General features: G+C 42.4%; 1 protein-coding gene across 4 annotated transcripts in view; it reads left to right on the forward strand.

Moving 5' to 3' along the window:
- SGCG (sarcoglycan gamma) overlaps positions 1-25,446 on the forward strand; it is a 65,198-nt gene that overhangs the window by 32,558 nt on the left and 7,194 nt on the right. For all 4 annotated transcript variants that reach the window (XM_045294067.1, XM_004714821.2, XM_045294069.1 and 1 more), the window contains 4 exons: positions 4,058-4,159; positions 5,802-5,889; positions 13,696-13,815; positions 17,161-17,233. In XM_045294067.1, the coding sequence (XP_045150002.1) occupies positions 4,058-4,159; positions 5,802-5,889; positions 13,696-13,815; positions 17,161-17,233 (383 nt within the window). The remainder of the gene's footprint in view (positions 1-4,057; positions 4,160-5,801; positions 5,890-13,695; positions 13,816-17,160; positions 17,234-25,446) is intronic.

Here is a 25,446-nt window from a genome sequence, read left to right on the forward strand (position 1 = left end):
GATTTGATTCAGAGATGAATGAATTCTAGATAATCTACGTATGGAGGCTTGGTGGTGTAGTGGTTATGCATTGGGCTGTGGTCCGCATGGTCAGCAGTTCAAAACTGCCAGCGGCTCCTCAGGAGATGGATTGGGCTTTCTACTCCCAGAAACATTTTCAGTCTCAGAAGTCCACAGGGAGTCACTGTGAATCAGCATCGACGTTTTGGGGATTTGTTTTGTTTTGTTTTTGAGGTAGTCATCCTATTGGGGTTCAGGCATAGGAAACTGTGAGGATGCACAGGATCAGGCTCTGTTCTGTCTGTGTGCACGGGGTGGCTGTGAGTCAGAACCAACTTTAGACCTACTCATGTAGTCGGAAATCTTCCCGTCACCGTGGGGTATCAACTAAGCTGTGTTCACGCTCTCGGCCATGGCTGATTTCACCTAAAACTGTATCTAACGTGTGTGTGTGCGTGTGTGTGTATGTGTGTGTTAGAACATAGATTCATTTTATTATGTGAGCTACATGGCTTTGCTAGTTGGGGCATCGCATGAAAGCTTTCATTCATGCCTTCTTCTTTTTTCGGACCCTGAAGTATTTACTGTGTCTTATTTGTGGACAAGGCTCTGGGGCTTCACAAGGGCTACAAAGCTCAGCTGATGCCTCAAGATGCTCTGATATAAAAAGAGGCAGAAAATGGAAAGTCCTCCGAATGGGGGCAGATTGGAGAACTTTGCTGGGAGGCATAGGGCTTGAGCTGGAAAGACGGAAGGGCGAGCTTGCTCTTGTTGAGCACTGTTGAGTCCATTCTGACGCCTGCCACCCCCATGTGACAGGGTAGACCAGCTGCCATCTGTGTGGAAGTCCACCCACAGGTCTTTTTCCCTTGGCGTCCATAGGTGGGCTGGAACTACAAACCTTTCGGTTAGCAGCTGATTGCTTAACTGTTGCAACATCAGGGATCCTTAGTTCATGCTTACAGTTTTTAAATTATTAATGGGAAGCAATGCAGAACTCTGTACTAAAGAGGTTCCTCTAGAGCAGGGGTTCTCAACCTTCCTAATGCCGTGACCCTTCATGCAGTTCCTCATGTTGTGGTGACCCCACCCCCAAACATAAAATTATTCTCATTGTTACTTCATAACTGTCACTTTGCTGCTGTTATGAATTGGGTGACCCCTGTGAAAGGGTCGTTCAATCCCCAAAGGGGTAGCGACCCACAGGTTGAGAACCGCTCTTCTAGAAAAAAACCGTTCGAGGTTTTAATATCCTTCAAAGTTAATACAAGACATATATACAAGGGGGTACTCAAAAAAATCTGGAATTTTTTTTCCAAAGATATGTATTTAAATATTTTTACAAAGCAACCTTATCAACTTCAAAATACTCTCCATTACACTGAATTCGCTGAACTGAGCTCCAAGATGGTCCAGAGAACTTCTCCATCTCTTCGATGGACTGCTGTCATTTCCATCTGTTCGGGAAGTTGATGGACGTCCAGAACGAAGTTTGTCATCAATTAGCATTTCACCTTTTTTGAAATGAGAAAACCAGTTGTACACTTGATTATTTCCCGTAGCGCTGTGTTCAACATCATGACAGTTTCTGTGGCATTTTTCCCGTCAGGAAACAAACTTTCGCAGCCACACACTGTTCTCGTAAATCGACCATCACCAAAAAATAAGGCTCGAGCTAAACTGTTTTTACAAAAAAAAAATTTCACTGGGACCAGAGAGAACCTTCCCAGGCAAGGACACTGTGTGCACTAACTCAGAGTGAGTTGCTTGATGATTGCCTAGCGGGGAAAATGAGTACTACAAAAACTCTGCTCCACCAAGTGCAAGTCCAGTTTGTTTTATTTTTGGTACCCCTTGTGTATCTGTGCACATCGCTGTTCCATATTTCTGCAGCACATGTAACAGCAGCGGGATTTCTGGGTCATGGGGTGTTTCCATTCCCAGTTGTTTGAGGAAGTGCCACTTTATTTGGGTCTAAGAGGTTCTCAGGGCAGGACTTCTGGGTACAAAGCACATTCTCTTCTTGATCAGGACCTCCTCAAAATATTCAAAGAGGAAGGAAGAAGTGCATAGATACATAATCTGATGCAATGGTTTATCAGGGATGGTGGGGGAAGGGGATTGGGGAGCAATCAACGAATGCGGGAAGGGGAAGGGAACATTAAAATGGATTGTGATGAAGTATATATAACTTTTTAAAAATGATTTAACTATGGAACTGTATGAGATGTGAAAATTATATCAAGAAAACTACTTAAAAAAAAAAAGAAATCAAACTTGACCCATGGTTACCATGAATGAAGGAGGGAGAGATGTTGCTCAGGGGACATCGGGTTTATTTTAATGGTGGTGGAACACTTTGGAAAAAATGTCAATAATGGCTGTACAACATGGAGGGTATAATCAATGGCACTGAATTATACATGTAGACATTGTTGAATTGACGAATGTTTTGCTGTGTATATTTTTGCCACAGTAGAAAAAAGTACACGAATACTGGTGAGTATAAGAAAGAAGAAAATGTTCTAAAATGTGCTATGTCATGATTTTACAACTCTGGACGTGATTGATCTATTGAATTGTATGATAGGTGGAGGAAGTGCCAACAAAACTCTTTGGAAAAGGAGCACTGTGGAGCTGGTCTTCTAGGTGGGAAAACCACTGCTGTCGGATCGATGCTGACTCACAGGAATCCTATAACATGGATTTGAACCATCCCCCGTGGTTTCAAAGAAGCCAATTACCTTATCTTTCTTCCTCAGAGAAGCTAATGGATGGGTTTGAACCTCCCACCTTGCAACTAGCAGTTGAATACTTAACCATTGTCCCACTGAGGTTCCTTCTTGTAACTGTAGGCCCTCCCAGAGCTCCATTTTGTTGCATTTAAAGCTTATATTTAAAAATAACTTTAAAGTTTTACTTGTTAAAAAAATAAATCATTTTATTGGGGGCTCTTACAACTCGTATAATAATCCATACATCAATTTTATCAAGCACACTTGTATATATGTTGCCATCATCATTTTCAAAGTATTTTTTTTCTACTTGAGCCCTTAGTATCAGCTCCTCTTTTTTCCCTCCCTCCCCCACTCCCACCCTTGGGAACCCTTGGTAAATTATAAATTACTATTATTTTCATATCTTGTACCATCAGCTCTCCCCCTTGACCAACACTTCTGTGGTTCATCCCCCCAGGGGGTGGAGAAGAGGTTATACATCAATCATTGCAATCGGCTGCCCCTTCTCCCCCCACTCTCATGGTATCTCTATTACCATTATTGTTCTTGAGGTGTTTATCTGCCTTGGTTTCTGTGTGTCAGGAGCTCTTATCTGTACCAGTGTAAATGTTCTGTCTAGCCAGATTTATAAGGTAGAACTGGGGTCATGATAGTGGGGGAGAGGAAGCATTAAAGAGCTAGAAGAATGTGTGTGTTTCATCGGTGCTAAACTGCACTTTGGCTGGCTCATCCCTTCCTTGTGACCCTTCTATGAGGGGATGTCCAATTGTCTACAGGTGGCTGTTGCATCTCCACTCTGATACCCCTCATTCACATCGACATGAATATTTGATTGGGGTTTTCTGATACCTGATACTTGCTCCTGTCGACACCTCATGATCACACAGGCTGGTGTGCTTCTTTCATGTGGGCTTTGTTGCTTCCCTGCTAGATGGCCACTTATTTAACTTCGACCCTTTAAGACCCCAGACTCTATATCTTTTAATAGCCGGGAACCATCAGTAAAGTTTTACATTTTTAATAAGATTATTTTTCTTAAACTGAACAGTGGATTCTTGAGTGTCTGTTGTAAATTGATGATATAAATCTTACATGTTTTCTAAATAACCCTTTGTATTTGTACAATATTTTATAAAATATTGAATGTTGAACAAAAGCAACTCGAATTTTAAATAAGATATTTAGGAGATATAGAAAATCATTCCTGTCAGGAGATCTATTTTTTAAATGCATTCATAATTTAGGTTGCTACCAAGAGAAGTAAAAGAAGGGGAGCAAATATATATTTTTTAATCTCTATTGTCTCCTCTTTTTAATAGACAGGAATGGGTCATTTGCTTGTAACAAAAGATGGACTTCGCCTAGAAGGGGAATCAGAATTTTTGTTCCCATTGTATGTCAGAGAAATACGCTCCAGAATGGTAAGTAAATTATGAGATATATCGATGACTTATGCTTTATGGAAAAATAATGCTTAAATAGCAAATAAATGTACTTTGTAGGAGCTATCTTAGAGCATGTACGTGTACAAACATTCATGACAGATTCTTTATAAAAGTTTGACTGTTAGGTTGTGGTACTAATCTCTCATATTACTTTCTAATAAAGTTAAGAATACTCCACTTTAGTTCCTATGGGCTAACCCCACATACATATATAGATATGGCTGTGGATTTTTCTACATGCAGATTTGTATGTACTACATATATTATAGGGCACATAGGGGGCCCAACCATGGAAACTTATTAGACATAACCAAAGGCCTCTCAGGACTGAGCTATTGGACTTGAGGGCTAAGGGTTATAGTCCCAGGGGACATCTAGATCAATTGGCATAGCACATGCATAATGTTCTAAAGTGATCTTTTTTAAAAATGATAATGCTCTACATCTTTGTTTGGCGAGTGATATCTGGAGTCTTAAAAGCGTAAAGAGGCCACTTGACACAATCGTTCATCTCCTCCTACCAAGAGCCAAGGAGAGTGAATACAACCAGAGACGCAAGGCAGCAATTCGTCCAAAGGACAAAAGGACCCCGTGAATTGCAGCCTCTGTCAGTTTGAGAACAGAAGCACTCGGGGGTGCCCAGCTACTGCGACCAACCAAGCTGTCCAGGGGCACAGTAGAAAGTCCCAGTTATAATGGGAGGAAAGTGTAAAACAAAACCCAAATTCAGTTTAAAAAAGACCAGACTTGCTGATTTGACAGAGACTGGAGGAACCCTCGAGATGCTGGCCCTAACTCATCCTTTAACACGGAACAGAAGTCACCCCCAGAGGCCACGTCTTAGCCAAATAAGAGACCGGCCTCCAAAATGAGCAGTGACATTCATGAGGAATGACTGCCCAAGGATATAGATGGCAGGGAAACATTTTACCCCAGGACAAAAATGAGCAGGCAGAAAAGAGCAGAGAATCTTCAAAGTCAGTGGTTCAAACCTACCAACCATTGTTCGGGAGAAAGATGAGGCTGTCTGCTCTCCTGATAATATATAGTCTCTGGAACACTACTTAGGGTTGCTGTGACTCAGAATCAACTTAAAGGCAGTGGATTTGGTTTGAGTTTGGACACAAATTGAAATTTTAATTTACTGGAAAATAAAATGCCTTGATTAAAAGTTAAATGTACTAATGCATAAAAGAAGGGTGAGAATGGCTTCAAAACTAAAAAAATGCAATCTATTTCACTGAATTATAAATGTAAACTTGTGTATGCTTTGGTGTATGCTTTGCTGTGTGTTTTTCTCAAAATCAAAAACAATAAATTAAGTTTAATTTTTTTTACAGGTAGAACACTTGTTTTGAAATCAAAACCACTATAAGCCCACAGGGTTTATTATATTTTATGGGGTGGGGAGAACTTATTCAAATGTTCACTCCCTTAGTATAATATTACCCCAAAGTTTGTGTTTTTTTATAAGTTTAGTCACATGTTTATAGAACCACAGTTTCTGTGACTATGGAGAAAATCGCTTATGAAATCCCTAAATTCGTGTGCAAAATAAAGACATACACATAGTAAGTAGCATATTATTTTGCTAACCTTGTGCATCCTCTTGATTTAGGACTCCTCCCTGCTCCTGCAATCAACTCAGAACGTGACAGTGAATGCCCGAAATTCTGAAGGAGAGGTCACGGGCAGATTGAAAGTGGGTGAGTGACATCTCATCCAGCTGCCTTGCACCTGTGTGTTCCATGAGCAGTTGTGCTTAATGAACACATCTTGACTTGCTTCGAAATAAGTCATGGTTGTTTATGAACAGGCCAAGTAGGGCTTTTCTGAAGACCAGGCTCTGTTGACTTTCGGGAACAGTTATCACCACAGGACAGAGTGTTTCAAATCAAGTTCATTCGGTTCCAGGATATACTGGACCATTGAAGTCAGCGGGAGGAGCAAAATGTCTATTGCAAGGATGCAGTTGAATCTCACAGAGATTGAAGGAAGAGGACCAATGTGTAGTTGCCCTCAAGAAATCAAAGACCAATTGCTTGGGAGCTAAAAGTATCCATTGCCTCTCATTTGTCCCCTCCTCTCTCTCTCTCTCTCTTTCTTTCTTTTTTCTTGTGCTCGCTCCATGCCGGTGGGTGGGGGCGTCAGTCAATCAATCTATTTATTGCAAGGAAAAAGTCTGCCAAAGGCCTCTTTAAGACGAGGGAAAGCAAAGATATCAATTTGCAAACCCCAGTTGCCTGGCCCAATCCATGGAATCTTCAGTCAACTCACATGCTTGTGAAAGATGAACAATTAAAAAAAAAGGAAGCCGGGAGAAGAGTTAACCCATGTTGTGTGTTGTTTTGGCGGGGTTTTGTGGGAACCCCCGGGGTGTGGCCGTGTGAGAGCGGATGTGTCTTGTGGGGGGTGTGTTGTGAGCGCTCTTCTCAAGCGCGGGTGTGGGGAGTTTTTCTCTCTTTTTTTTTGGACAGTGTTTTCGAGAGTGTGGTGTTTTTTTGCGCGCGTGCTGTGTTTTTTCTGTGTCATAGAGTAGTAGACGTACTGTGACTTCTCTCACCTGTGGACTTTTTCTTTGCTGTCGTTGCTGCCTGGGATCTTCTTTCCCTCTGTCTTTCCCTGCATTGTTTTTGTTCTCTCTTCAGATGCTCACTTACCAATATTTCCCTCAGGAAGACTGGCCCCTACTGCTAACATTTACCCCCGAAGCTGAGCTGGTTGATTCGTCTGACATTCTTTCAAGCCAGGGTCCCTGACTATTTGGTCTTCAGCTACGTCATTGCTTAGCATATTGCTGTATGTAATGAGCCAGTCAATACGTACCGGCATGTGCCCAATGAATGATTGTTTAGGCTAAGACACCACCCTAAACTTGGGATAGGAGTCCAAGAGACAGGAAGATGCAAGTTGGTCCATCCAAAGTGGCCCACTGTTGACATTTTTCAGAGGACAGTTCTGGGTCAGGGGCTTCAGGGATTTTAGCCAGGGTGGCTAGATATCAACACAAGCCCTAGAAAGTCAAAGTGAGGATCATGAATGAGAAGCAAAGCCACGGTTTAATAGTCAAGCTAAGATAGAACTGTGATGGAGTCCATTTGGAATGAAGAAATGGAGAGTCATTCAAGACAGTGGCTCGTTGGCGTTCTCACTAGTCTGATCCCATTAAAACCCAGTTGCTGTGAAGTCCCCCCTGACCCATGGGGACCCCAGTGTGTGTGTGAGTGTACAGCTGTGCTCCACAGACTGCTCAGTGGGTGAGATGTTGAAAGTAGTCTTCCAGACCTTCCTTCTGCAGGATAAGAGGTCTGTGAATTGGTGGGTCATGGCTGTAACAGATGTGCTAAAAGTTAGTGTTAGGTGACACAGGAAAGCTAATTAATACCAGGATTGTGGACTGAATAATACAAAATGACACCCCCAAAGCAGTAAAGCTGAGACTTCTACACAGTATTTGTTTGACAATACCGTATTTGGAGCAGCAGAATATTTCGTTTCTTTTTTAAAGGACTTTGTGACTTATTGAAAGGGGGAAATGGACAGAATAAGGAAAAGCGGTTACTAATGTGGCACATTATACGTAAGGGGAAATTTGGTATTTTCGCTAGAACCAACCCGTAAGCTAGTTTCATAAATGTAATTAGTCAGATGCTAAAACAGTTCACCTTTGCTTCTGTATTTGTAGCATCGGTTTTCATTAAAAACTGTATTCTACCAGTTACTCCTTTTCTTATCATCGTGGTAGAATTTGAGTTTTATTTCTGAAAGAGCTCTGGTGCAGAAGGCGATTGCTTGCTTAGCTCTAAATGATGTCCAGCGAGTTAATGAAAACCAAGGGACATTAATAAATGTAATGAGAGGAATCTTAGAATCTCAGCATTTTAAGAGGTGATTGTTAATGTCATTATGGGCTTCCACTCATCTAGAGAACAGTGAGGCTTCCTTTGAAGTGGAAACCATATTATATATTAACTGTCTATATTTTTTTAAAATCTATCTTGGAAGAAGTACAGCCAGAATGCTCCTTGAGAGGAAAGGATGGAGAGACTTCGTCTCCTGTACTTGGGCATATTGTTGGAGAGACGTCTCTGGAGAAGGACGTCATATTTGGTAAAGCTGAAGGGCGAAGAAGGCGAGGAAGGGCCCCAACAAGATGGACGGACACCGTGGCTGCAGCCAGGGGCTCGGGCACAGGAGCCATTGTGAGGAGGGCGCAGGACCGGGCAGTGTTTGGTTCTGTTGTGTGCAGGGTCACTATGGGTCAGAACTGACTTGATGGCATCTAACAACAATAACAACAACATACTTTAAAACACGAGGTAATGAAGGAATTGTATTCCCCTCTGTACCTCCCTCTCAAATATCTCCTTTAACCTGGAGGACCTCTTCCTCCTTTTACCAGGAAAATGTGAACCCATTCTTGAAGGGTCAGCCCAGACATGGTCTTTCCCAGGCTCACCATCCTAACCCCCAAGAATGGACGATGAGACCCTCGTGGGGTCTCTCATCAAACCTTGTCCATATTTGGATCGCACAAACATTCCAATCAGACCAGTTGCTATCTAGTCAGCTCCAACTTCTGTAAGTGTTAAAATGGACTTGTGCCCCAACGGTGACTGGTTTTCAGAAGTAGGACTCTCATTCAGGATGCCTCTGGATGGACTTGAACTTCCAACCTTTTTGTTAGCATCTTAGCACTTAACCATTTGTGCCATCCCACAGACTACTCTTTTTAACACTCGGGGGGAAGCCTCACTACCCTAGAGACCGGGTAGAACTTCCCTTGTGAGTTTCCGAGACTGTGACTCTTTATGGGCTTTCCAAGCCTCCTCTTCTCCAGCACAGCGGCTTGTGCCCACTGCTTGCTCTCATTGTTGCTCTGTTACCTGTGGCTTGCTTTGCTGCTCTTTCTCTCAAGGTTGGAGACATTGGGTTACAGTGCTGATTTTGGTTCCTCTTTTTTTCAAGTCAGAGTGAAACTTTTCAACTTTTATGAGTGAAAGTTGAATTTTTCATAATACAATCTCACAGACAAAAAGGGGCTATCTCTGGAAAGCAAATAAATAAAACAGAAAAAAATATATAAAGAATCAACAAGACTAGAAGTTAGTTCTTTGAAAAGATTAACAAAATCAGAAAAACACCGGCAAATCTAACAAAGAAAAATGAGAAGAGGCAAATAACACACATAAATGAAACAAGCAGTATGGAATACAACTTACGTAAATAAAGGGAATAACAGAATATTATGAAGAACTGCATTCCAACAAAGTTGAAAATCTAGAATCGACAAATTTCTAGAAACACACTACCTACCTAAACCAATTGGAACTAACATAGAAAATTTAAACAGACCCACTGTGAAGAAAAAATTGACCGGGTCATTTTAGAAAGCCTATACAACAACCAAGAGTCCAGTTCAAATGGCTCAACTGGAAAATTCTTCTCAGAGAAGAGTAGACACTAACTCAACTCAAACGTTTCCAGCGTACAGAAAAGGAGGGCATACTACTGAATTCATTTTATGGAGCTAGAAATAACTTGGAAGAAAACCAAGCAAAGCTATCAGTAAAAATATTATATACCAGTATCCCTCATGAATATAGACACAAAAATTCTCAGTGAAATCCTTACCAATAGATTTTGATAACATACCAAAAATAATAATACTACATCATAGCCAAAAGACATCCATACCAGGGTTTCAAAGATGACTCAATATTAGAAAAGCCATCAAGGTAATAATCCACCACATAAACAACAACAAGGAATAGAACCATATGATCATATAAATTGATTCACAAGATATTTGACAAAATCCAACACTTTTTCCCTATAAAAATCCTCAACGAAACAGAAATGGAAAGGAAAATCCTCAACATAACTCAGGGTGTATATCCGAAGCCAACCGTCAGCATTACTGTAAATGGAGAGGATTCTCTTTAGGCACCAGAAGCAGACAAAGAAGCCTATTCAGTATTGTCCTGGAAGTCTTAGACAACAAAAGGAAATTGAAGGCATGCAAATTGGCAAAGAAGAACCAAAACTCTCTCTGTGGGTATGATCCTAAATGTAGAAAATAAAATAAAGTAAGCTCAGCAAGAAAATTGCGGGAACTAATTTAAAGACTCAACATAATGCCCAAGGGCAAGGTCAATATACAAAAATCCATCTAATTCCTTTACACTCACAAGGAGAACTCCGAAAAGGAAACCAGGAAAACCATCCAAAAGCCGAAATATTCTGAAATAAACATACTCAGAAAAACAAAAGACGTATACAAAGAAAACGACAACACATTACTGCAAGGAACCAAAAGAGATCTCAGTAAGTGGGAGACTTGTGAAAACATCAAAACCACCCCAGACAATCTACAGCTAGAATGAGCTCATTGGGGCAGTCGCTGTATCAATCCTTCTTTTCCACGCCCCCTTCGACTTGACTCACACGAGGTCCTTCTCCAGGGACTGACCCCGATTGATGACACACCCAGAGGACATGAGACCGAGTCTCAGCTTCCATGCTTCGAAGGAGCATCCCGGTTGCACTTCCTCTCAGACGTGTTTGTTCTTCTCATGATCCATGCTGGGTTCCACATCCCTTTCCAAGGTCATCATTCAAAGGCATCCGTTCTTCTGAGGTCTTCCTTATCCAGTGTCCAGCTTTCCCACGCATATGAGATGCATGAAAGTACCATGGCTTGGGGCAGGCTCACCTGAGTCTTCAAAGAGACATCCTTTCCCTTGAGCACTTTAACCAGCCCTATTGCAACAGATTTGCCCAATGTAATATACCATTTGATCTCTTGACTACAGATTTCATGAGAATTGATGGTGGAGACATAACTGAATAAATCCTGGGATCAGCTCAGGAGGGTCTGAACATAAGGGGGTGGAAAACCAGACCAGATCTTCTAAACTCCTGAGCGCGTCAGGTCCCCCAGTTCCTCCTACGTGGTACCATTGCTCTGCTACTCATGACTGTTGCACTGATTCTAACCCAGAGTCTCCCTATAGGACAGAGGAGAACTTCTCCACAAGATTTCCAGGATTGTAGATCGTTAGACGTACAGGTTATATCCTTATTCCCGCAGAGCAGCCAGCAAATTTGAACTGCTAACTTTTTTGCTAGCAGCCCAAACCCTCTAATCCTCAGCCACCAGGGTGCCTTCTTGTTAGGCGCCATTGAGTCTTGTATTAGTCTGGCTACTTTAGAGAAACAAATCCACGGAAATTCATATGTGTAAGAGAGAGTTTTATATAAAGGTTAAGTGTGTATCAAGAAAACATCCCAACCCAGTGCTGCCCAAGCCCACAATTCCAACATTAGCCCATATGTCCAACACCAATCCACAAAGTCCTCCTCCATCTCACAAAACACGCAATGATGCCGACTGCAGGAGAAAAGCTGAGTCAGTGAATGTGTAAGCATCTGAGCGGTGACAGGGTTCTCCACATGGTTACTCCAGCACCCAGGACTGCATCAGGGTAGGTCCATGTGGCTTCTCCTCAGGGACGTCTCACAGGAAGTGAGCCTTGCCAGCTGAAGCAGGGAACTGGCTAAGGCAGTTGCACCCTGGCCCGACCTTCACAAAGCAAGAGACCCTAGAACTAGAAAGGCGAGGCTCACTGAGCCATTTATCCTTCTGTCCTTCAATTAACCCCGCATGTGTTTATCGGCTTGGTTGGCACAGTAAACTAACTCCCTCAAGTCTCTTCACTGCAACCTAGTCGATGACACCTAGCAAACAGACAAACAAGCATCCAGGACAGCCTATGCATAACCGCGAAGGAAACGCTGTCTGATCCTGTGCTGTCATCTCCATGTCCCCCTGTGCTTCAGCTACGGTGGCAGCCACAGTGTCCACCCTGCTCCTGGAGAACCTTCCTCTCTTTCGCTGCCCCTCCACTTCTGCACACATGATGTCCTTCTCTGGGAACTGGCATGTCCAAAGTCTGTAAGAAGATGTCTCGCCAGCCTTGCCTCTGAGGAGCACTCTGGCCACACTGCTTCCAAAACACATCAGTGTGTCCTTTGAGCGGTCCACGGTGCTTTCAATAGCCCTCTCCAGCCCCACAGTTCAAACGCATTAATTCTGCTTTAGTTTTTCATATTCAGTGTCCAACTGTCACATGCATATGAGGCAATTGAAAGTACCACGGTTTGGGTCAGGAGCACCTTAGTCTTCAAAGCCATCGCCTTGCTTTTCAACGCTCTAAAGAGGTCTTCCGCAGCAGACTTACCTAAGACAATGCTCCTTGGGCACCTGTTTGTTAAGCACTTGGCGGGTCAAGCAAGCAAGCACTTCGTGAGTAAATGACTAGGAAGGCATAGGTCTGAAGCAGCAGTTCTCAACCTATGGGTCATGACCCCTTTGGGGGTCCAACAACCCTCTCACAGGGGTCGCCCGATTCATAACAGTAGCAAAATGACAGTTATGAGGAAGCAATGAAAATAATTTTATGGTTGGAACGGGGGTCACCACAACATGAGGAACTGTATGAACGGGTCGCGGCACTAGGATGGTTGAGACCCGCTAAAGCCCAGGTGAAGGGCTTAACCTTGGCAGGAAGAGAAGGCCCTGTCCCTGCAGTGGAAGAAACGAGATCCGTGAAGAGAGAATGTTTTAGGTGCTGGGAAAGCATTTACCAGAGAGGGCTTTCACACAGTGAGGCCCATTTGCTACAGGGGAGTCAGAGCTTAGAACCCCGTGTTAGAATACAGGCAGAGTAAAAAATCTGAAAATGATCCATCTCCTCAATTAACTGTAGCAATTAGAGTGAGTCATTCATAAAATGATCATTTCCAAATCAAGGTTCAGGATGCAAAATCCTCTGTTGGTTAATACTCAAAGGAATGGGAATTTAACATTTCTAAGTCGAAGAATTATATTATTTGGGGTGTGGTTTAGAAACCTGAAAAAACAAAACACAGTAATGTCTATTGGATATAGAATCATTTTAATCCTACACAGGGGAATGTCAAAAACTCAAATTCTGTTTGGCAGATAATGTAAGTTCTCCACAAACTGTTTTTTAAAGTTGTTATCATTGAGAATGTCGCTCGGAAGATATGCACTGATTCAACCCTTCGTCCAGGCTCGTGCTATTCAGTGACACGGCTGGCGTCCATTCTCACTGTCCGTGTCTGAGATTTCCTTCCTCCTTCAGCATGAATTCACTGTCCCCTGAGATTCCTAGCTAAGCTTGTTTGTTTTTCTCTTGATATTAAAGATTTCGTGGTTTTCCTCTGCCCCGGGTCACCGCAGTTAGAATGGCAACTTACTCACAGACCTTTTACCAGGTCCGCAGAATGTTTGAAGGCCCTTCCTAGGTAGCCTTGTAATTGACAACATTCCATCATAGGAGCAGAAAGGGCAGTACTTTCAACAAACCCTAACTGTTTCGTAGCTTGGCAGCTCTGGGTGGCATGACTTTTATTAAAGTAGAGAGTTGAAGACTCCGTATATAGCAAACACACACTATCGTGAACTGTTTTCATGAATCCCTCAGGTCCCCAAATGGTGGAAGTTCAGAATCAGCAGTTTCAGATCAACTCCAAGGATGGCAAGCCACTGTTCACAGCTGATGAAAAGGAAGTGGCCGTTGGTACAGGGAGACTCCGAGTGACTGGTATGTACCACAGTGAGCAAACAGTGCCCGCAGAGGACACCGCCGGACAAGTCAATTGCACTTTCGGCACATTTTCCCTGAACGCTCTCTCTCTGGCTACTAAGAAAAGCCCATTTGAATTATAGACTTCTCTTCCTGGCACTTCTTTAGCTACCCTTTGATAATCTTCAGAAGAATGAATTCTCCTTCACAGACTCACTGCCACCCTTTACCTCTGTCCATTTGACACAGCCCCAAAGCGTATCCCACCCTCCTCGACCAGCCACGCAGCTCCGATGCCTGCTTCCCATGTGACTTTTACAAAATAGTGCTCTTGTAAGGTCCTTTTATTCCCATTGTGTTGGCTCCTTGCGTTCCCTATGTGTCTGCAAAACCTTGAACTACAGGTTGGATGGAATTTGGTAGCCTGACGGTTAGGATGAAATAAAGAAATTTAAAAAATAACTAAATAAATAAATAAATAAATAGATAAATAAATAAAATAAAATTAAAAAAAGAAATAAAGAAATTTTACATTAGAAAGGGAGTGTTCAGATTACACTCCAAAATCATTTTCTGAGCTTCTGTAGAGACTATGATGTGAACAGTCAGACACTTGTCAAATTCATTCTAGCACTTTTCTAATACATCTAAAGAGGCAATTTTTACTTTATTCTCTAAAGACTGCCAAATACAATATATAAATAAGATTGTTCTCTGATGTAGGAAATCAGAATCTTAAGTGATAGTTAAATTCCTGACAAAACAAACTATAAAATCCATAACCTAATCTCAAAGTACACACTAGGGCAATGTCTCTGAATTTCTTACTATAATAAAGGACATTATAAACTTAAGAAAGGTGCACTGGTGTTTGCCTAGTACTGGAAAGACTACTCGCGTGGCCAGATGCCTTTGTGCAGTGAGAGCTCCCTGGTGCATCCTTGGAGATTGCGGGATCTTTAGATTTAAAGTCTGTTCTTCCCTCACAATAACTGGCTGCATGGCTGCTGATGAGGTAGTCAGTCCTCTACCTGACTCCTCCCTTAGGAAACTGATTTAAAAAAAAACCGCTTGACCAGTTTCTGGATCAATCCATCTGAGGCATGCCAAGGAAGCATGAATCTTGGTAGAGTGTAATTGTTCCCAGGAGAATAGGACCACCAATTGCTCCCTTCTTCTAGTCCCACGACTGCCTCCTGATCCACGTGCAAGTTCCCCGGGAGCATCATCAAGTGTTCTGGGATTCCCATTCTGCTCAAGTTCATCAAGAGTTTGTTATGATCCACATAGTCAAATGATTTGCATTGTCGATAAAACACAAACATATTGCTGGTAGTCTCTGCTTTGAGCCAGGATTCATCTGACATTAGCAATGATCTTCCTTATTCCATGTCCTCTTCTGAATCCTGCCTGAAGCTCTGACAGCTCCCTGTCAATGTGCTGCAATATGCTGCAACCGTTGTTGGAGGGGCTTCAGCAAGATTTTACTTAAATATGTTATCAATGATTTTGTTCTAATATCTGAGCATTCTGATGGGTCACCTTTCTTTAGGATGAGCACACATATGGGTCGTTTCCATCAGTTGACCAAGTAGCTGTCTTCCAAATTTTCTGGCGTAGATGAGGGAGTGCTTCTAGGCTTTCTTCAGCTTCCTGAAGCATTTCAGAGGGGTTCCATCAGTTCCCGGAGTCTGGTTTTTGGCTAATGCTTTCAGTGCAACTTGAACTTCTTCCTTCACCACCATTAGTTCTTGCTCACATGCTACCTCCTGAAACAGTGGAACATCAACTCATTCCTTTTGGTACAATGACTCTGTGTATCCTTTCTCTCTTCCTTTGATGCTTCGTGAATCATCTAATATTTTGACCATAGAATCTTTCATTAGTCGAAGTTTGACTTTTTTCCTCCATTCTTTCGGTTTAAGATAGCTGAGTGGATTCTTACCATAGTTTTACAAAAATAAGGCACACGTTGTATTTTTTGCAACCCCCATGAGTGTTAGTTTGCTGTGCCCCCTGTGTACATTATATGTGAAAGCATGGTATGTACTAGGCGAAAACTTAGCATTGTGAAACTGATCAGTATGTGTAGATGTGCACACACACACCTCTGCTGGTTATGTTTTTCTGTATTAATAAATGCCAAATTGTACAGGGTCACTTAATGCATGCTTTATATAATGGCATTTTTGTCCCAGTCTAAAATTTTGGCTTTCAAAAATTTCAAGTAATGTGCTTACTTTTCCTCCACAGACAGATGTTAAGCCCATTATCTGTGCCTATTAGATAGGTCATCTTGGTGGTTTTTGATCTTTGTTTTGATGAGTAGAAACAGAAAGGAAATATAATTACATTGAAGTTCAGTAAGCATTTGCTGAAAATTCTTTTATGAAACCGTTTAGGGAAACTTCCATTCTGTCATAGGCAAATAGACTCCAAGGAGTATGTCCTCGGTCGCTGAATAGCCATAATATGGTCAGAATGACATAATTTGAGTGTCTAAATGTTCTGGGAGAGTGAGGCTGCTCCCTCTCCCTCAGTCTCTCCCGCTGTTGGTCTCATTTGAATACACTGCGTTATGATTTGTAGCTCGCATCACCGCCTATAAGTACATTACCATAATCAAATGGAGCTACAATATAGCTAACTGCAGTCATATTGGAAGACAAGTAATTGATATGCATTTAAAAAGCAATCATGCAGTGCTGTTTCCTTGTAAAATGGTGCCACTGGCATCCTTAGAACAATTTAGGCTATTAAGAGAGACATCATTGAAGCTGTGTTCAAACAAAGTGCCCTGTGCATTTGGGACGCACGTCGATTGTTAGCGTGCTCCACCAAGGGTGCATAGGTCTGTAGAGTAGAATGTGCGGGCACTTTGTACTCTGCCATCATAGCATCCTGTTCACGTGAACGTCGATACAATACGTACACAGACATGTATGCCATTTCTCTCATGGGAATGATTCATGCTCTCAGTTACATAATTGTTGGTGTGTAAAAGGTTTATCCAAAGTCTTCGCATCAAAGTCTCAGAAACCCACAGGCCTGGTTCTACTCGCCCCTGCAGGGTCACTACGAGTTTATTCATTTCCTTGTTTTTATGGAGGTGAACTTTGCCCTCTAGATTTAAAAATTGGACTGTTTATTGGTAACCAGTTTGAAAGTAGTCTTCTCTTGCTAGGGGTCAAGAGAAATCTTGGCAGCCTTGAAGAAGAAAGGAAGAGCCCTTGTCTAGATTTTCTCTGCACTCCAAGCATCCACACAGGCTTCCACAAGGAAGAGAAAACCCTGTTAGGCTATCTGTATGTACCTGCTTTCTATGCTCCTTTCTTCACGGATTCGCCTTTGGCTTTTGCCCAGGTCCTGAGGGGGCTCTCTTTGAACATTCGGCGGAGACACCACTTGTCCAGGCTGACCCGTTTCAAGAACTTAGGTAAGAATTTTGTTCAAATCGAATGAGACTTTCTTAGAGAGGACCCCTGGGCGTCTGCTGTGATACTATTTTGCACTTCTTAATAGATTGTTGCCTTAGCCCTTTATAAAGAGAAAACTATCAGGTCACAGGGGGAGACCATCAGGACAGGGACTGCACTGACTCAGGAAGCTGCTCATTTGCGCTTTGTTACAAATGTTGATAGGAGCCCTGATCTCAGAACGGTTCCATTTTTCCCACGGCACCACAGAAAAAGCAACCTTTGTTTTGAGAGCACTCTAGTAAGACAAAGACTCTCATATTATGAAGAGGATTGGTCTGCAGTTACCCACTCATCACAGAGAAACCTGCCTAAAACACTTCGTTTAGAATAACACTGCGTGTGTATGTACTGGGCCCGTATGAGCAATACTCTTGGACACATATGTTAAGAGTGTTTTGTAAACTGACCAGTCAAATACAAGTAATCACTTTCATTGTCATTAATATACCAATAGATATTCACACTAAATGTAAGCGAATTAAGGAATCCATCATTCCTCATATATTTAATGTCTAATTAGATATTACTTGAAAACGTATACCAATCTAATTTATCTGTCCCGTTAGAGAACATCTGGAGCGTGAAAGTCAATTGCAGCCATCATAAATTATGGCATTGCTCATTAAGTTAGATAAAGTATCATCCGATCAATATTACAGGATTCATACAGTTAGTGAAGGAGAACATCTTACTTTCCTGGAATAGAAAAATGATTCACTATCTTTAAAAAAAACTGCATTAAAACCATGCTGAAATTTTAAATAATATAAATTACAGAGGTGCCAAACCACTTTTTAGACACGAACATCAGTGTTTTAAAATACATACGTCTTAAAGCGAAATGATTCGGCTTGCATTGCCCCATTAAGACATACATCTGCTCACCTACAACACAGGGTCTTACTACAAAAGCAGTGGCAGGAGAGTATTATTGTACATGGTAAAATGTGATAGGAATTGTGTGATCCAAATGCCACATACACAATGATTGAGAAAATAATGAAACGGTGAGGAATTGCTTGGGGAACACGATGAGGATAGAGCCAAGCACCCCCCTTTATGGGGTCTCTCTAACTGCCAGGAACTAAACTCAGTGTGTTCACATCATCTACTTCATTGCATGACCCACTCCAGGCTAAACGATAGGCATTTTGCTCCACGTCTTGTGGGGATGGAAGGGGAGATCTTAACGCAAATGCATCTCAGAGTCTAAAGCCCGTGTTATCCTCTGTGGCTTAGTGGTGATGAGTTGAGGTGCTAACTGCAGTCACCAAGCTGCTCAACATGCTGCTGCTCCACGGGAAGAAGAAGGCGTGGCTTTCTGAACCTGTAAAGAGTGACAGTCTCAGAAACCCACAGGGGCAGCTCTCTCTTGTCCTATCAGGTCAAGACTGGACTTGAGTCAGACTGGACTGGATCCTGTACAGTTTTTCATTCTGGCTTGGTTTCTCTGCTCTCTAGGTGGACTCTTGAGTGATGAACTCTTTGCCTTGCTATCAGATTTCGCTGGTTGACTGTATGATATTCACATTTTCTTTAACGAGTTCTATTAGCAGTGTTTCTAAATATCTATTTCTTTCCTTATGTCCAAGGAACTTCATGATTCAAAATCTGAGTACAGCAAAATCAATGTAGAAATATCCTAAGTAGCCTACAAAAAGATCTACTGTCGATTTTGTAAGGTTTCTATTAGAATGTATTTCTTAATCTAGCCCTGAAATATGTAGGTTTAAATATTACAGTCTAAACGTTGAGATTTTATCAAATGGTAGTCAGAGGAGGGCAGCAGTTGTTAATTTCAACTGAAAACATATGCATTCTTTAAGAAGATACCTGACATGTGTGCAGCTGAACAGATGGCAGAATCAGTCCACTGAGAAGAATAGAACTGAGAACAGAGATGCAAACAGAGATTATTTCCCCCGTGTGCACTGCGGCACTGTCCACGGTAGCAGTTAAACCAAAACACCCATCAGTGGATGAATGAATGAATGAATGAATGAATGAATAAGCAAGATGTGGTTAATTCCTCAATGGAATACTGCTCAGCCAGAAAGAAAAACAAACTCCTGACCCACGGGTGGAGTGTGAATACTTTGTGCTGAGCGAAAGACATCAATCACAACAGGGCAGAACCATATGGCCTCATTCATATCAAAAGTCAAGAACAGGAAATGTATTGAGACCAAAGTGTATTTCCGTCTACCAGGCATTGAAAGGCAGAGGGAAGGGGTAACAGAGCTAATGTAAGACTGAGATTGGGTTTATGATGAAAAAAAAAATTTCATTGATTAAGGATAAGTTTTAATGAATTCGTTGTCAAAAAGCCATTAACCTATAGAAAGGTGAGTTGGCTAAGCTTGTAATATAAGCTATATTTACAACCACAATAGCAATTGCGACATTCTATACAAATAAACACCTTGTGGCATTTGGTTTCTTGGTTTGGCATTTGCAGGATGGTGGTTTTATGTGACATCCCATTAGCCTAAGAGCATGTTGAGTGCTTCTGTTCTGCCTCCTAGTCCCTGGGGTCTTACGAACTTGCAAGGTACAATATTGGGTCTCTAGTCTCTCCTGGGGCAACAGAAGAAGGAGATTCCAGAACGGGAAGGGGACATAGGATGTCTGACTGCTTCCACGAACAATGGCCTCCTTTGCCATCACACCTGTAATTAGATGGTGCCCGGCTATCATTACTGACCATTTGATCAGAGAGTCCGTGAGAGAACCCTGATCAAAAGGGGGGAAATTCAGAATTGATTTTCAAGTGCTCATGGAATCCAGAATTTTTTAGGCCACAGGGACTGTATGAACCCCACCCTGAGAAAAATCTTCACCTCATAAACCAACCTGAAGTCTTGTTAAAACCAACTAGTTTAGCTTAACGAGTAAAGAATGTCAGCCTTGAGTGTGATGCTCTTTGAAGCACTCCCTACACGGAATCAAATGGACTACAGCTGCTCACAGGGTGATGCAGGAAGCCCGGGTGGCAGTGAGTGTATGTGAACGGCCGAAGAAGAACTCAGAAAAGGAAAGGCAAAATGAATGGCGACACAACTTGAAGAAGGTAATCGATGTCCCGGAATTTTACATGTGGAAACTGTCGGTGTGGTGTATTTTTCTGCTGTGGGTATACTCAACAACAACAAAAAATAAGACACATTTTTTAGAAATGAAATATGCACATACATGAGGAGGCTTCAAAAATCCTGCTCCCTTTCAATTCCATCTTTCCACTGGCCTTTCAAAGAGCCACTGTGTGTGTGTGTGTTGTGCATGTGTGGTTTGCAGTGGATTATGCTGTTAACCACAAGGTTGGCACTTCAAACCAACCAGCTGCTCTTTGGCAGAAAGATGTACAGTCTCAGAAACACTATGGGGCAGTTCTGCTCGGCTATAGAGGGTCATTATGAGTCAGAATCAACTATACAGTCGTGTATTGTTATTGTTGTTGCCCAATGCCCTCAAGGCTGTTCCCATCCATAGCAACCCTATGTCCAACGGAATGAGACACAGCCTGACCCGGGGCCATGCTCAGAACCACTGTAACGCTGGGGCCGTTGCTGCAGCCTTGTGTCAGTCCACCTCAGTGAAGGTCTTCTTCTTCACTGACCTTAGCAAGCAGGGTGTCCTTTCCCTCGTGGTGTAGTGGTTGCATGGGGGGCTGCGATCCCAACAGTTCGAAACCACCAGCAGCTCCTCGGGAGAAAGACTGGGCTTTCTACTCCCGTAAAGAGTTACAGTCTTGGAAATGAAGCTTCCCTCCTAATAACATGTCCAAACTCCACGAGACCATGTCTCCCTACCTGTGCTTCTAAGGAGCCTGCTGGTGGGACTTCTTTTAGGCATTATTAGCTCTTCTGGCAGTTCATGATACTTTCAGTATTCCTCAGCAACACGTTTTCCAGCAGCGTCCTTACTCATATGCATGGAAAAGAAAGAATCTCTTTGTTGGTGTAAAAGAATCCAATTGATTTTTTATGTTGATCTTGTACTCTTGTCACTTTGCTGAATCTTTCAATTAGTTTCCACACTTCTCTTGCCCAGTTTTTTTTTTTAATTTCTCTGTATAGCATGATACTGTGACTAAAGAGAGTTTTCCTTATTCCTGGCCAGTTTTGGTGCTTTTAATTTCCATTTCTTGCCTAAAAGCTCTGGCTAGGCTTGCAGCACAATGTTGAATAGGCATGCTGATATAGGGCATCCTTGTCTAGTTCCAGCAAGCCCTGGTGGCACAGTGGTTATACACTGGGCTGCTAATTGCAAGGTTAGCAGTTTGAAATCACCAACCGCTCCACAGGAGAAAGGTCAGGCTTTCTACTCCCATAAAGAATTACAGCCTTGTAAATGGTCAGGGGCAGTTCTACCCTGTCATATGGGGTCTCTGTGAGTCAAAACCAGCTTGGTGGCAGTGAGGTGGTTCCTGTTCATAAAGGAAATGCTTTCAGCGTCTCTCCATTGGGAGTAATGTTGCCATTAGTTTTGTATATATGTCCTTAATTATGTTGAAGAATTTCCCTTCCATTTCTACTAGGTTGAGTGTTTTCCTCAGGAATGGGTGTTGATGTTGTCAACTATTCTCTCTGCATCAGTTGATAGGACCACGTGGTTCTTTTCCTGTGTATATGGTGCATTACATCATTACATTGATTGTTTTGCTAATGTTATAACCTTCCTTGCATGCCTGGTATGAATCTCATTGGGTCTTGATTTTTTTCTTACATATTGTTGGATTCTATTGGCTGGGATGTTATGTTCATAAGGGATGTGGTCTATAACTTTCTTTTTTCAGTGATATCCTTGACTGGTTTGGACATCAGGAATATGCTCATTTCACAGTCGAGTAGAATTGGTGTCAGGAAGAAAGAAAGAATGCATGTCAGCTCTTCTCTGAATATTTGGTAGACTCCACTGGCCATCTGGGCTGAAATTTTTGTTGTTGTGTTGATGGGACTGTTTTTAAAGACTTGATCAATTTCTTCTCTTGTTATGAGTCTGTTCAAGTTTCCTACTTCAATCCAGGTTAATTTAGGTAGGTAGTGTGTTTCTAGAGGTTTATCCATTTCTTATAGATTTTCAAATGTAGTGAGTACGTTTCTTCATAGTATCTATGAGCCTTTTTATTTCAGTTGGTTCTGTTTTGACCTTGGCCCCATTCGTTTCTTACTGGTGTTCATTGCATCTTCTCCATTTTGTTTTGTTTTGGTTTGATTTGGTATTTTGCTTGTTAGATTTGCCAGTGGTTTTTCCATTATATTAATACCATCAAAGAGCCAACTCCAGGCTGACTCAATCTTCACATTGGTTTTTCTGCATCTGCTTTCATTTATTGCCTCTGATCTTCTCTGTCTATTTCCTTCTGGGGATGGTAGGCTTCTGGTAGAAGCCTCTGTCTTCATTGGACCTCTTTTGGAAGGCACCTACATTGACTCAGCCAAGTGTGTTACTGAGAGGACTTGTCTGCGGCCCTCTGCAGATCACAGAGAGATGTTTAAACGGGGTTTGTTCTTATAATAACCCAGGACCTGTATGAACTGGAGCCCTAGCAGCAATATTCTCGACTTAGCCTTGTGTATCCTTTAGCTCTATCAATACAGTGTACTGTTATTAATGGATTTTGTGATATTACACTATTTTTAAATCATTTTATTAGGGGCTCATACAACTCTTATCACAATCCATACACACATCAATTGTGTGAAGCACATTTGTACATTCATTGTCCTCATCATTCTCAAAACATTTGCTCTCCACCTAAGCCCCTGGCATCAGCTCCTCATTTTCCTCCTCCCTCCCCGCTGCCCCCTCCCTCATGAACCCTTGATAATTTATAAATTATTATTTTGTCATTTGCACTGTCCGATGTCTCCCTCCACCCACTTTTCTGTTGTCCGTCGCCCAGGGAAGAGGTTATATGTAGGTCCTTGTAATCGGTTCCCCATTTCCAACCCACCCTCCCAGTATCACCACTCACACCAACGGTCCTGAAGGGATCATCCACCCTAGATTCCCTGTGTTTCCAGTTCCTATTTGTACCAGTAAACATCCTCTGATCTAGCCAGATTTATAAAGTAGAATTGGGATCATGATGGTGGGGTAGGGGAGGAAGCATTTAAGAACTAGAGGAAAGTTGTATATTTCATGATTGCTATACTTCACCCTGATTGGGCCATCTCCTCCTGGAGACCCTTCTGTAAGGGGATGTCCAGTGACCTACAAATGGGTGTTGGGTCTCCACTCCACACTCCCCCTTTTCATTCACAATAAAATGATTTTTTTGTTCTGATGATGCCTGATACCTGATCCCTTCAACAACTCGTGATCACACGGGCTGGTGTGCTTCTTCCATGTGGGCTTGGTTGCTTCTCAGCTCGATGGCTGCTTGTTTACCTTCAAGCCTTTAAGACCCCAGAGGCTATATCTTTTGATAGCCGGGCACCATCAGCTTTCTTCACCACATTTGCTTATTCACCCGCTTTGTCTTCAGCGATTATTGATAGATTTTCTAACATCAAATTGTGTTTAATGAGTTTTCTTTCACATTGCCTTTCTGCCCCTGGATTGTAATTTTCACACCATGATTGGTCAGGGGATAGTCTGCTAAAAGATTAGTCAGTTTGCTATTCACTTAAGTGGCTTGCAAGGAACTGGCCAGTTTACGACACACCTTTAAACAAATTATCTGTGGAGGGGCTTTGTCCAGTAGTTGACCTTTACTGGGATCAGACAGAGGCCTCCTCCCAGTCTGACCCTTTCTAGCTAAAAATCCTGAAATACGGATGCTCAGATAATGCTTCCTTGTGGAGAAGTACCAGAGGAGGGGAAAGTTCTTTGGATACTGGACCCTGCACTGAGAACTCCCTAGAAGAGTCTTAATGTATAGTTTTTAGCACAGTGGAAGGAGCAGAGAAATAAGACAGTGGTGTAAGCACTAGGAACGGTGAAATTGCCTGATGGTAGTCATGGGCAAAGTCGTTCCCAGAGAACACCACTGCAGTCGACAGGTTGGTCCCTGAAGTACAGTTGGGAACACCTAAGCAGAAGGTGATCAACAGAGCAAGATCTTGAGCATACGTACAGGGGTTACCCATAAAAAGGGTGTCTCAAGTGCCGTCACAGTTCCAGTCTAGCTCTGATTGAGAGCTGAGCCAGCAAGCACAGGAGGCCAGAGCCTGCTAAGAACAACTGGAGAGAGAGGAAGAAAGAGAGCGAGAGAGTGAACATAGGCACACCACACCCAACCTGACCCAATGTCACACCTGGTGAGCCATACTTGCTGACATTTGGCCATGTTATACTCATCCAGTGACACAGAGATGTTGTTGTGAGGAACCACGAGGTCAGTTCTGGCTCATAGCAACCTTACGTACAATAGACAGAAGCACAGCCTGGCCCCGCACCATCCTCACAACTGCTTTTGTTTTGGGGGTTTGTCTGAGCCCCGTGTTGCAGCCATGGGGTCAATTCGCCTTGTCAAGAGTCTTCCTTGTTTTCACCGTTTCTATATTTTACCAAGCGCCATGGCCTTCTCCAGGGACAGGTACCTCCTAATCACACGTCCAAAATACATGAGACAAAATCTCACCATCCTGGCCTCTAAGGAGCATTCGGGCTGTACTTCTTCCAAGACGGATCTGTTTGTTCTCTTAGCAGTCCATGGCTTGTCAATATTCTTGGCCAACACCATACTTCAAATGCATAAATTTCTCCTTGTTCTTCCTTATTTAATGTCCAATGTTCACAGAATTGGACATGGATAATTTGGGAAGGCTGAGTGGGTCCCGTTTTAGATATTAGTGGGTTCCTGCTTTATGATGCTATGTAGGGTACCAGTCAGGATGGGGGAGAAGTGTTTATCTCAAATGAGTTCTTGTTATTTGTTTACCTTCCATAAATAATAATGATTTCAATGGCCAGTGCTTTGTACAGTGTCTGTGTCTAGGACCCCACCAGTCTGGCTGGTAGGGTCTTCATCCAGTGGTCTTACCATTTCGAGGCAGCTGACATACGTTTGTTCACACAATTCATGAACCAGCCTTGCATTCCTGTAATGAATCCTACTGGACCCAGTGTATTCCTTTTGTAATGTGGTATTAAGAGTCGGTTTGCTAATATAGTATTCACATGTATATTTGCAGATAGATAGATGATAGATAGATAGATAGAT

Source organism: Echinops telfairi, unplaced genomic scaffold, assembly GCF_000313985.2.
Source record: "Echinops telfairi isolate 266 unplaced genomic scaffold, ASM31398v2 ScPeMD7_2565;HRSCAF=3150, whole genome shotgun sequence".
Taxonomy (NCBI): domain Eukaryota; kingdom Metazoa; phylum Chordata; class Mammalia; order Afrosoricida; family Tenrecidae; genus Echinops; species Echinops telfairi.